Source organism: Eublepharis macularius, chromosome 2, assembly GCF_028583425.1.
Source record: "Eublepharis macularius isolate TG4126 chromosome 2, MPM_Emac_v1.0, whole genome shotgun sequence".
NCBI classification, from domain to species: Eukaryota; Metazoa; Chordata; class Lepidosauria; order Squamata; family Eublepharidae; genus Eublepharis; species Eublepharis macularius.
This window is the reverse complement of record NC_072791.1, coordinates 204,251,121-204,264,437: the sequence shown is the minus strand read 5'-3', so window position 1 is coordinate 204,264,437 and position 13,317 is coordinate 204,251,121. Positions and strand designations below refer to the sequence as shown.

The window sequence follows — 13,317 nt, the reverse complement described above, 5'->3', positions numbered from 1 at the left end:
CTAATTCCCCTGCTCAATGTAGCTTTTGTCCACACTGACCTCATAATTCTCAGCATATCATTTTGCTGGTCAAAGCCTCCCCCCTCCCCTTCTTTCTCATGTGGGGAAGCTGGTGGGTTACAGTACTTCCCCCCCCCTTTCATGTAACCAGGGCTTTTTTTCTGGGAAAAGAGGTGGTGGAACTCAGTGGGTTGCCAGCACAGGGGGCAACTCTTGCTGGGAGGTGGTGCCCCTGGTACCACGTGTGCACGTGCAAAGTGCACACATGCTCCAAGGGCCAATGCCGTCACTTTGGGTCAGCTGGAACAAGGGGGGAGTTTTTAAAAGTTTAAATCACCCTCGGAGAAAATGGTCACATGGCTGGTGGCCCCACCCCCTGATTTCCAGACAGAGGAGAGTTTAGATTGCTCTCCGCGCTGCTCCAACAGCGTGGAGGGCAATCTAATCTCCCCTCTGTCTGGATATCAAGGGGTGGGGCCACCAGCCATGTGACCATTTTCAAGAGGTGCCCAAACTCTGTTCTGCCGTGTTCCAGCTGAAAAAAAGCCCTGCTTGTAACTAACATCAACACATAAGAAAAGTCAAAGTTCACATGATAGGTTTCCATAATCTCTGCTTTATTTCTTTGTGTGGACTATCATATAAAGGACGAGTAACTTCAAGGAACATGGAGTATTTATTCTCCAATTTGCTGCTGCTTTAGCACCATTGGATCTGGCTCTCGTTCTTCCTAAGAATAATGGCCATAATGGCCAAATGAACTTGATAATATTATGATGCTATGTTGCCAACAACGAGTGATTCCGCACACGTTGGATAATGCACTTCCAATCCTCTTTATAGATCATTTGGAACAGATTTTTTTGTGTGCAGAACAAAAAATCCACCTCAAATGATTGATAAAGTGCATTGAAAGTGCATTATCCAACGTGTGCGGAATCAGCCAACATCTGGCTATGTGTCAACATTTCAAAGTCAGTTGAAAATTGAGTGTGAGCAATGCTTCTAGGAGCAGCACTATGCTCACAGCAGATGGGCAAACACTTCCATTATGTTTCGGAGCGTTCCCCAAATGATTGCCAAATGGGCTGGGCGCTTTTCATCACTGCTGAAAACTTTTGCGAAAAGCACCTTCTCTCTTATGGCTCCACCCGAAAATCCATAATTTAGGGCAAAGTTTGTGAGATATCCACCTTTCTCTTTGATTTATAATGACTTGAGGATGCTTTCAGTGGTTTTAGTTCTCTGTTCTGTTTTGTGAACCCCAGAGATCCATGCAGTATATATCTGGATGATTTTTCCTGCTTTATTTATTTACTAAGAATTTTTATATAATGCCTTTTCTTGAGGTTACCTTGATAACTACTAAGGGAAGAATAACTGGGAAATCCAGTTTCTCCCAGTGACACTGGGGAATTAAATCTCTGACCATCATAATGTATTCCATTTATTATTCATTTATCTGAATAATTTTAATCTCATTTTTCTACTGTCGAGGGGCCCTCAAGGAAAGTTACAACAAAGTAAAATCACAGGCTCAAATCCGATACGAAGAACATAGTTTGTTCATTATAAGAACAAGTGTTTGCAGATCATAGGCCCATCTTCCCTTTCCCCCTTCCTCCTTCCGTCACATATAACTTGAAGAATTCTGGTTCCTAAGAATCAGGGCTTTTTTTCTGGGAAAAGAGGTGGTGGGTTGCCCTCAGAGAAAATGGTCACATGGCTGGTGGCCCCACCCCCGATCTCCAGGCAGAGGGGAGTTTAGATTGCCCTCCACACTGTTGGAGCAGCACGGAGGGCAATCTAAACTCCAGAGGTTCCAGAACTCCGTTCCACCACGTTCCAGCTGAAAAAAAGCCCTGTTAAGAAGCAAGTTTGTTCCAGTGGCTGAGTTAACAAAATGATACTTGCAAAAGGATGAAGCTGTGGGTCAGAATCCTCATTTATAGGCAAAAGAACAACCTATGAATTGTTTTTTCTCACAATTCAGACATCACAACAAAATACAGTTCTTGGGTCACAGAAAGTCCTCAGTAACTGATCCATGTGCAAGGAGAGGAGAGATCACAAACCCAAAGCTCATTCTCTATGAAGCCAGTATCTCTAAAACAACCCACTTTTTTTTAAAAAAAGCATTATAACAGTCAGGGTTTCCAGGTCACCTGACAGGTAATCCACCCTCTACCACTGCTCACCTGGTTGGTTGGGGGAAAGGCATTGCAAAAGGGAGGAGACAAGCCAGAAGGAATGCCTGTGAAATATATGTACACACCTGTGTCCTCCATAAATTACATCATTTCCAACATGTCCCAGAATCAATGGGTCGCGGTAGGGCTGCTTCAGTAGGGCCCCTGTGAAATGTGGGAGCATGTCTTCTTACAGGCACAATGCCATCACTTAAGAAAGTGACATTGTCATGGCTGGCTGAAGCGCACCTGCTGTGCACTGGCCTGAGAGAAATTTTGTCTCCTGGGCCTACTCTCTGGGTCTTTCCCCCCTGCCAGCCAGATGAGTGGCAGCGGGGGGGGGGGTAGTGACTGTGACTGGGGGATTCCCTGCCCCCACTGGGGTGGGGCTGGTAGCCCTAGCATAATGACTATGGGGGGTGCAGCAAAAAAAGATTAAATTTTCCTGATTCGTAGTTTACAAAATGGGGGAAAGAGTTGGAAATAAGCAATTCCCGAAGCAGCAAGTTGCTTTGGAAATTGTTTATCGACCCGCTTCTATATGCTTCGTAAAGATTAGGAGCATATCAAACCTTCCCCGCCCCCGCAGCTTCCTCTTCAACAAATGCGCTGGTATAGCGCAAATTTGGTGCTATAACTAAGCGTGTGGAAACAGCTTAGGAATAAGACTTCTCTGTTTTTCTTAATCAGAGGATACAAATGCTACTTAAGTTTTTAAAAAGGTAAAATACAAAAATTAGATTATTTTTAAACTTTCAAATGTGTGGATTATGTTTACAAAATGATGAACTGATATATTTTAAAGCCCGTAGCAGGATAATAGGGCCATGTTAATAGTAAGTATCATGTTATGTTGAGCTGGCACTATTTGTGAAACAGTAGCGTTATAGGAAGGGGTCACCAGAAAGCCATTGCAGCTGTCATGGAAAAACCTGCCTCAGTGAGAAGTAATCTTGAAACATCCTTCTCTGTATTAGTCCAATTGAAACTAATCAGAATGGTTTTATAGCACTGTGGATTGCAACTATTCTCTTTTACAGACAATCGTATGTATAATTATGCAGAAGTAAATCAAATTCTGTGTGGCATAATCTCAAGTCATTGTGCCTATAGTCGTGACCCTAGTAAACCGGGCTTTCCTATTATTTATGCTGGAAATACAAGGTGGGATATGTGGATTTGTAGCTCAGCTGAAAATTGATCCAATTAGTCCAAGTACTCCAGATGTCATTATTACCCAGTAGGTTTGAGCAGAGATTTCGAAAAGCTCCTGGAAACCAGAATCACCTTTTTTTGTTGTTGGCCTTAGTCCAAACAGTTGAGTTTGCTTCCTAGACCTCCATCCCTCCCATGGAGGTCCAAGTGGTGTATCTGTTCCCCTTAATTTTATCTGCACAACGACCTTGTGAGGCAGGCTAGGCTAGGAGACTGTGACTTAACCAAGATCACTTGGTGAACTTCGTAGCGGAGACAAGATTTGAATCTGGGTCTCCCAGATCCTAGTCTGACACTCTAACCACTACACCAGAGAAATACTCTTCTTTCTTGAGAAAGAAAGCATGATATTATTTTGCCTTATTTTCTGTAGGCGCAAGATTAGTTTTGTTTCCACGCATCATCCTAAAACACTGAATAGGACGCTTTATGAAGTCTGTGTCATATCATAGCTGGACAGCGTCATAGCTGATCTGATCCTTTTTAAAGAAATCATCCTAAAACAGAAGTCTCTTTTTTACATGCATGTACCTCCAAACAGGACATAAACGAGTGTACTATTGCTGAGCTGGTCCTATTATCTCTCTAGTAGCTCGTATTGTCCAGGCCATTGGGCTGGTAGTAAAGTCCTGTGTTCTCATTTAGCCACTCATGGCTTTGCTTCTAACTTCAATGCTAACCTTTATTGGTGTTTCAGTCTGGGGAGGGAAGGCAGACAAGGAAATCACACAAACTGGCAATGTCATTTGTTTGTTATTATATTATTTATTTATATCATATTTGTATTCCGTCCTCCCCGCAAGCGGGCTCAGGGTAGATAACGACCTTAAAATCATTTGAAAACTTTCCGTATGAAAACGTCATATAAAAATAGCAGCACTCTTTGACTGGCGGCAGCAATACAACTATTGACAAACAATACAGCAGTACAACTGGATATAGCAGCAGCTGAAAAACAAACAGTGGTTTGTTATCCACTTCCTACACAGCAATTGTCTTCTCTCTCAAAGGAAGTAGAGGGGGGAAATGAACATTACATCCTTCTGTTTAGGTTTCTTGGGCTTGTAAAACTTTTGCTCTACAGAAGACCCTGTAAAGAAAAAAGAAGTATGTTTCCACATCCCCATTTTTTCAGATGTTTACTTCACAACAGGAGCAGCTTATTTGTTGCATTCTTTTTTCCCCCTTCAGGCCTTGATGGCCTGAATCTTTTCCAATGCTTAGAAAATTTTAAAAAGCTGATAATTTGGATTCTGACATTTATCTAAATAGCATTTCCCTGCCTGTATCTCCCCCCCCCTTTTTTTACAGATGATATTTCACTTGCTTCTCATGTGTATAGCAGGAAACGAAACCTGTGATAAAGAAAATCAGATAATATGTAAACTATATTATCACTGTGGATTATCTGTGCACACACTGTCACAATACAAATAACACACATGCATATTTTGTGATGGAAAAAGTCAGCTGGGTCAACTTACTATCGCTGCATTTTATTTGTAAGGAAAATAAAATGTTTTGAGATTGGATGTACAGGATTTTGATTGTAAAATAACTCTTTTGATCCAGAGCTCCATGTGCAGTACAATGTGTATGCGGATCTCCTCATTTTCTTAAACAGAGGTGACAACACAACAGCATGCATACAAATCTTCCACCTTTATTATAGTGGATGCCTTTGTGGGCAAGTGAATTCTTCCTCTGCATTGGAACTCTGCCCACTACTACAGGATCTGGTGCCATAGACTGAGAAACATTCTGGATTCACATCAATTATAGATTTCTCAACTTTGACAGCACTGATCACATGTTTGAAGGGAAGAGTGAGTCTAGATTATAGTCCCCTCCCCAAACAGATGCTGTTAAATAGGTGCTGGAAGTTCTGACCATCTGATTGGAGTGTCCCAAATGGCCATCTGTACATAGGAAACTCGTTACAACAAGCAATCAGGTGGTCCACTAGGGTCAGTATTATTTCTCCTGATTTGTAGTTTTCCAGGGAATCACCCTGATCTCGTCAGACCTCAGAAGCTAAGCAGGGTAAGCCTTGGTTAGTAATTGGATGGGAGACCTCCAATGAAGACCATGAGTGTAGAGGCATGCAATGGCAAACCAATTCTGTTAGTCTCTTGCCGTGAAAACCCCACCAGAGATTGTCATAAATCAGCTATGACTTGTAGGCATCACCACCACCAGGGAATCAGAAAGAGATCTTTCACAGCCCTGAAGAACCTTTGCCTGGAAATATCATGAATTAACTCTGGGAACTTCTAGATGTAAAGCAGGCACCATACTTTTAAAGTTTGGTCCTCAAATCCCAATCTATTAAAGAAAATGTGTATAGGGAACCTCGCATGGGAAATCCTTCACAGAGCACTTTTTGGCATGCAGGACTGCAGGTTCAGTTGGAAACTTTTTTTCCTTACAAATACTACGTATATATATTCTGTAAAGTCTCAACTAACCTATGGAGACTCAAGCAAGAGGCTTTAAGGCAAGTGAGAAGCAGAGGTGATTTGCCAGTGCCTTCCGTTGCAGAATCTTCCTTGGTGGTCCCCCATCCAAGTACCGACCCTGGTTAGCTTCCAAGATCTGACACGACTGGCCTATGCCATACTATCCCACTCAAATATTACCTTTGTCAAATAAAAACCAATGGTTAGTTTAGATCTTGTAAGTTTCAAATCATACGGTGGCCGTTTCCACACTGTCTATAAATAGCGCGAGACTCACGGAAGGCTGCCGGCTTCCTTGCGCGATTCTTAACACCATCCGACTACAAAACGTCATAAATCACCGTTTGTGGCGTTTTGTAAACAGATGGCGTCAAAAATCGCGCGAGGAAGCCGGCAGCCTTCCATGAGTCTCGCGCTATTTATAGACAGTGTGGAAACGGACGGTATTACATTAATTTATACGGGTCAGAAGGAGTTGCTTTTTTCAGTGTTTGTCCTAAATAATTTGAGTGATTTTTTTAAAAAAAAGTATTTCTTTCGATAGACCAATGATGTTCTTGGAAATGTTGAGGCTTCCCTAAAGCTTCTGAACTCTGAAAGTTTAAGTTTGCCTATCTTGGCACAGAAACATGAGGAATTGCATAAAGAACTTAAGGATGGATCGGAGGATACCCTGCAGAAAGGATGTGTCTTGCTTAGTAAAGGGGATGCTCATAGGTAAGTGAAATATTTAAATTAAGAACCTTACTTACATTTTGTGTACCTGCCTTGTACATGTGAAGCGGTGCCTCTCAAAGTGGTTACACTGAGACAGATGTTATTTATTTCATAGGCATCCACAGTGAAAAGTTTCAGATAGTAGTGGGATGGAGTCTAAAAATAAAATAACCGGACAGAGGCTTCCCAATTGCCTGGGCCTAGAGGGGAATTATTCAGATAAGAAGTGAGCTGTGACTCATGAAAGCTCATACCCTACCACAAATTTTCTTAGTCTTATAGGTGCTACTGGACTCTTGATCTTTTTCAGTGCTACAGACACACTAACATGGCTACCTTCCTGCCTATGAGAAATTGAGGACCAGGAGAAAACATGGTTGATGCTCGAGGAATTTCCAGTAATTTCTATGGTATATTGTCGAAGGCTTTCATGGCCAGAGAACGATGGTTGTTGTGGATTTTCCGGGCTGTATCACTGTGGTCTTGGCATTGTCGCCAGCAGCTGTGACTGGCATCTTCAGAGGTGTAGCACCGAAAGACAGAGATCTCTCTGTCTTTTGGTGCTACACCCCTGAAGATGCCAGTCACAGCTGCTGGCGAAACGTCAGGAACTACAATGCCAAGACCACGGCGATACAGCCCGGAAAATCCTCAACAACCAATTTCTATGGTCTTTACCATAGAGACCAGGGGAAATTCCTGAAGCATCACCTGAAGGTGTCATCACATCCTCCCCAAACTCCGTTCTCCCCAGGCACACACACACACATCTCCTGGCATTTGCCTAGACAGTGCCAGGAACCCTAATTGGACACCAGATTTCATAGATTCAGCCCACCCCCCATCCATTTAGTTTCCGGACCTGACATTTCTGTAGTCCAAGCTGTTTCAAAATTGATTCATTTTGTTTCTTCTTTCAGAGACCCTCTATCACCCACTTCCTTTTTCCAAACTTGCTGAGGCAGGAAGTGGTGCTGGAGAAAACTCAGTGGTTTATTATCAGTAATTGGACCTAAGGGATTAAGGCTTAAACAAGGCAATGAGCATGCAATGGTTAGGGTTGCCCGATGCCTACTGGAAGCAGGATATCCCTGGACGATACATCCAGAACGTCTGATCCTGTGTTTGTATTTTTTGGCATCGCTTTTTTCCACTGCAAAAGAGACAAGCTGCTTTCAAAGCTAGAGAGTGGCTTTTTTTCCATCAGTGAGAACTAATGTATGAAACATTTCAAAAAGACGCTCTGGCTGTAAGTGCAGTCCTAATCTTTGGATCATGTCCAGATATTCAGACTTTAATGGAACTTGTATTACAATTTAATTTCGCAATGTTTTGCAAGAGAAAAGTTCCATTGTAAATTAATTGAGTGTGCGAGTTAATTTTCTTTTTATATGCAATTTCCCAATCCTAATTGAATGCGATAAGCGATTCAAAGAGGACTGCCTTGAGCTTTCGGGTTGTTATAAATCAGCACCCTGGAGTTAAAATGTTGCGAATGATGGTCGATTCTTTGGCAATTCACTTATTCCTCATTTCTATTTAAAACAACATTTTAAAACAAATGTTGTCTTTAAAACACACAGGGAATATTAATTGTAAATGAATTGTTATTTGTCTAGAAAAATATAAACTCCTCAGAGGAAAAAATTATTCAGTAAGTAATACAAGCTGTTTTATATTTTGTCCTTTTTTCAGCTGTGGTTTAATTCAAAATAAGAGTTTGATATGTTTGCTATCATATACACTGTTCATATCTGTTTTCTCATTCTGGGCCAAGCTAGACAAAAATAAAATAAAATAAACAAGATGCAGTCATAGATTTCTCATTTTATTTTTCTTAAGTGAAAAGAACACCCACATTAGGTCAGAGTCATGTGGACAAGGAACAACACTTTCCATCCACTTAAATGTCCCACTTAAACGTCCCTCCCCCAATCTTCTGTTATCCCTGAAATTAGAAAATACTGTTGTTTGCTGGTTTTGCTGACACAGAACAGATAGCAAGATGCGAGTGCGAAGAGAACTTAGATTGGGAAAATGACAAGGGTGGAGATAATCCCTCTATCCCATCACAATGCTCCCATTCTAAATCCCGCCTCTCCTGTTTTAATTTAAAAATATACACAGAAAGAAGAGAACCAGTTACAGAACTGCCAGCATCTTGTGCAGCCCAACCCTTAGTATTAGGGGATGCTAACGATAACATATGTTATCAGTTATCAGTTCTTGCCGGGCCCTTGCGAGACAAGGGCCCAGCAAGATTTGCTTGCATTTCGCCGGGCCTGTAAGACAGAGCTATTCCACCAGGCATATGGCTAACGCCGGGCAGTGCCCGCCCCCCCCCCCCCCCCGTGAAGGGGGGGTTAAACCATCACCCCTATGCAAACACAGAGGCATGTGTGAACCACTATGCAGCATGAATTGTTATATTTAATGTTTTTAAATGTTTTTAAATGTATTATTTAATGTTTTTAAATGTTTTTAAACATGTTTGAATTTGTTATCCGCCCTGAGCCTGCGAAAGCGGGGAGGGCGGAATATAAATATAATAAATTAAATTAAATTAAATTAAATTTTGGAGAACACAAAATGCTAGGGTCAAGTCTCCTACACAAAATGCTAGAGCCAAATCTAGTCTCTCTGTTTTTGCTACTAATGACTGTTCTTACTGTTCGCTTAGGTTAAATAGCCAGTAATTTTTAACATTGCATTTAAGCACTAAAACTATTTTCAGCTATTTTACAATAAGCCCACTGCTGCAGTAGGTAAAATGCTTACTACATTTTTGTTTTCACCTACAGTTCTTGGATTACTGGAATTCAGGAAATGGTAGATTGCATTCAGAAAAGAGTAGATCACTTGATCACACAGTGTCCTGCTTACAAAGAACTTGCCTCAAAAAAGCAGCAGCTAACCACCTCTTTAGAAGATTACCTTCAGAAGGTACATAATAACATTTTTTTTTCATTAATATACCTTAGCTCTAAAAGGTCATGCTTTGTTGTTTCTCTACCTCTCTATCTCCCCTCTCCCTTCATCTTTACTTTTCTGCCTCATATGGAATTTCTCGTTTGAACTATGTGGAGATACATGAATGGTGATTGAATGTGTAAATGCCTTGTTTTTAAAGATAAACTGTTTTTAACTAAGCCATTTCCAAACGTCCTTAAAGTGACAGCCCACTCACTGAACGCTGCCAGCTTTTCCCCTTCACTCCTCATGTCTCAAATTTCAAAATGGTAGCAGGCTGTTTGGTTTCCATTTTGTCGGTACTTTTTTCTGAGGACGCACTTTCCTGCAGTCCCCAAAAAGGGACCATCAAAAAAGAAGCCAAACGTCCTGCTACCGTTCTGAAATTGGAGACATGTGTAGGGGGAAAGTCGATAGCGTTTGGTGAGTAGGTTGTCCCTTTAAGGACGTGCGGAAGCGGCCTGAGAGGAACTGTTATGGAGTTTTAGAATTGCAAGGCCTGTGTTGAAGGAAAGCCAGAAGGGGAGGCAGAGAAATTAGAATGTGAGGAAAAGTCAGTGTGGTGTGATGTGTTTTTAAATGTGAGTTGTAAATGCCTCTTTTTACCAACAGTCTTTCCTACTACAGCTCCCTGCAAATATTATACCTCTGTAAAATCTATTCGGTGCTAAAGTCATTTCTGGCATTTAGAAGAGACAGCTTACAAATTTAGATGCATCTAAAAATGTGCTGTAGGAATGAATTCATGTACCCCGTAATGGCTATATATACTGGGTTGGATCCCACAGTAAATTTCAGCTAATTGAAAGGATGATGGTTTTTTGCTGATTCCAGCCTCTTGCTGTAGAACTTTCGCTCCCCTCCCCCAAATTGATTATGGGGTCCTCTGTCACCCAGGAGCAGCATTTTGGTGATCATTTGGGGCTGCAGCAGGAGGGGGGGGAGCAAGGAAGTGCTGCTAACAGATATCCCTTCTGTAAATGAATGGAGATCTACCATGGTATCCAAGCCACCATATAATGTGCTAATATGATATCCAATCAAACCTGGTAGTTCGTGACTTATTTTTTCCCCATTGTCATGAATGTAAATTGTGTACACATCCACAAATATTTCCACAAAACATAATTTTGTGGATTTTATAATGTATATCATGTAAAGCAGGAGACAATTTTCCCATGAAGACATTTTGTAGCAAGAATGATCTGTAACACATTTTTTAAAATGATGATTAATAATAGAAACAATTGCAGTTGTGGGGAGAGGATTAGGCAAAGTTTAATATAATACGCGATCTTAATCATGTGTGTGTGTATTCTGTGACATGAAAAAAATCTCTCTCACACAAAAGAAATAAATGTTTTCTTTTTTTTCACTATGCAATTCAAAATCAGACTCAAATGTTCATGGAGACCATAGCATACTCTTTTTCTTCTTCCACCTTAGAAAGTATATCCACCACCACTAGATAACCAATTTCAAAGTGCCCCACATAAAAACTCCCTTGCCTATGGAATGCTTGTACATTAGTATAGAAGCATCTAGCACAATAATAATCAATAATAATGTATATGGCACCATTAATGTACAGACATTGGTTGATTGACTGCTGTCATTGATGGGGGACTCAAAGCAACTTACATTGTTCTCTTCTCCTCCATTCTGTCCTCAAACAAATCTGTGAGGTAAGTTAGACTGAGAATGAGTGACTGGTCCAACGTCACCGACCAAGCTTCCATACTGGAGTAGGAACTTGAACCTGGGGTCGAATCCACATTCACCCATTACCCGCATGTTTATCGGATATCTTCCGTTTGCCTCCAATCCACGATTTTTTCCTCTTCGTTCACATTCCTGCTTCCAATCCGTCTTTCTCGCGCGTCCCTCCGGTCACACAGCCGCTTGAAAACCGCTTTTTTGGGCGGGACCTTTTTTCCCGCCCATTTTTTAAAATTTTTTTGAGCGCACTTTTCCATTATTTCGATCTTGCCTTATAAAGAAACAGATCAGTGGCACCATAGAGACCAACAATATTTTCAGAGTTTGGGATTTCCTGAGGCAGAGCTTCAATCTTCATTCCTACTTGTGTCTAAAGAAGGAAGCTCTGTCTCACAAAAGTAGAGAATAAAAATTCAAGAAATTTTTTTTCCATAGAATGAGCGCGCGATTCTCACATTTTAGCCAAGTATTCAATTTTTTTTTTGCTAGAAACTTTGGTATAACGATATCATGATGTATAGATAACGATGTCTTGTCTCTCTGATGCATTGACGGAGACCCAACAGTGTGCCCGCATGTCTCGCACCCCATTTTCCTTGTGTGAGGTTATAGAACATCATCCCTGACAATTTTCGAGGAAATGTAAAATGTCATTGGGGACTGATTATAACTTGGGGAAAACATGGAGGAGTGATGGAGGTCCTGCTCTGTGTTTTCTTTATTCCGAATGATTGATTCACAGTAATTTCGATATTACTGTAATATAAAATTAAAAAATAAAAAACAGTTAAAAAGGAGGTTTCGCGAGTCCGTTCTGAGGATGGATTCACCCCAAAATGATTTTTCAAACTACCAGATTTGATTGAGAAACAGCATAATCAATAAATCCAATGCTATGAAGTCAAAAACAGTCTTTTGCAGACTACGGAGCACTTGCAAGTTGAATCAGCCAATAGGAACTGTCGGAACGGCCGGAGAGACAGGAAGGGGGGTGGTTTTTTAAAAAACCGCGTAAATTGCACATTGGCCCGTTCACGGCCACCATGAAACTCCCGTTGAAAACCTGTGACCACATATTCAGGAGAAATGTGAATGAAATGCGTCTGTTTAATGAGGTAATGTGACCGGCACTCAGGATTGCGTGGGGAATGCAGGGAACATGCGACTTAGAATGAGTAATGTGGATTCGCCCTGGGTCTCCCAGATTCTAGTCCAACACACTAACTACTACACATGCTGCCTGTCACTTTAAATATAACAGGAAGACACACTGCTGTGCCAAAGAGGCTACAAACTAAAAATTTACATATGGGAATTCATGTGATTCATGCTATTGTCACAAGCAAAGCTACTCCCTCAATTGTTTGACTGCAAATAAGTATTTTTAAAATATTTTCAACTAATATTTTATTTGTTTAAAATCTGAGGCCTCTTCAAAGATCAAAAATATTAGTCCGATGCTCTCAGCTGGAATGAATCCTGGATCATCCATACCTGAGTCAGAGGAAGTTATGAACCAATATTTAGAACTGGCAAATCAAACGAAGGTAAAATGCTTTTTCTTATAAACCCATTTCAACTTCACCGGGATGCACGGTTTTCATACCCATTAATAAAAATCTGCTCTCCTGCAACCCCCATGTCCCCCTGAAAGCGGGGCCTGCTATCTCACGCCAACTCTACCTTCCACGGGTTATCAGTTTGTGAACTTTTGGCATGCTTTTTAAAAATTATATATATATTTTATTTTTAAAACAAAGTGATAGTATAGAGGGGATATAGAAAGAAAAAAAGGAATTTTGTAACATAATTGTATAGATCAGAAATAATATATGACAGAATCTATAAGACAAAAAATATTTCTCCTCTACTGTCCCTTCATTATACTTTTTATGACACTCTTTATAAAATATAATAGTACTTATTAGGATACATTTATATTCAATATTTTAGGTTTCAAATTTGTAAAACAAACTTTTAACAAATATTTTGATATTTTTGGCAGGGCTTTTTTTCTGGGAAAAGAGGTGGTGGAACTCAGTGGTGGA

The 13,317-nt window shown here is 40.7% G+C and overlaps 1 protein-coding gene across 1 annotated transcript in view; it reads left to right on the top strand.

Moving 5' to 3' along the window:
• CCDC141 (coiled-coil domain containing 141) overlaps positions 1 to 13,317 on the top strand; it is a 147,275-nt gene that overhangs the window by 95,731 nt on the left and 38,227 nt on the right. The window contains exons 8-10 of the mRNA XM_054971148.1: positions 6,408 to 6,580; positions 9,382 to 9,523; positions 12,697 to 12,816. Coding sequence (XP_054827123.1) covers positions 6,408 to 6,580; positions 9,382 to 9,523; positions 12,697 to 12,816 — 435 coding nt within the window. The remainder of the gene's footprint in view (positions 1 to 6,407; positions 6,581 to 9,381; positions 9,524 to 12,696; positions 12,817 to 13,317) is intronic.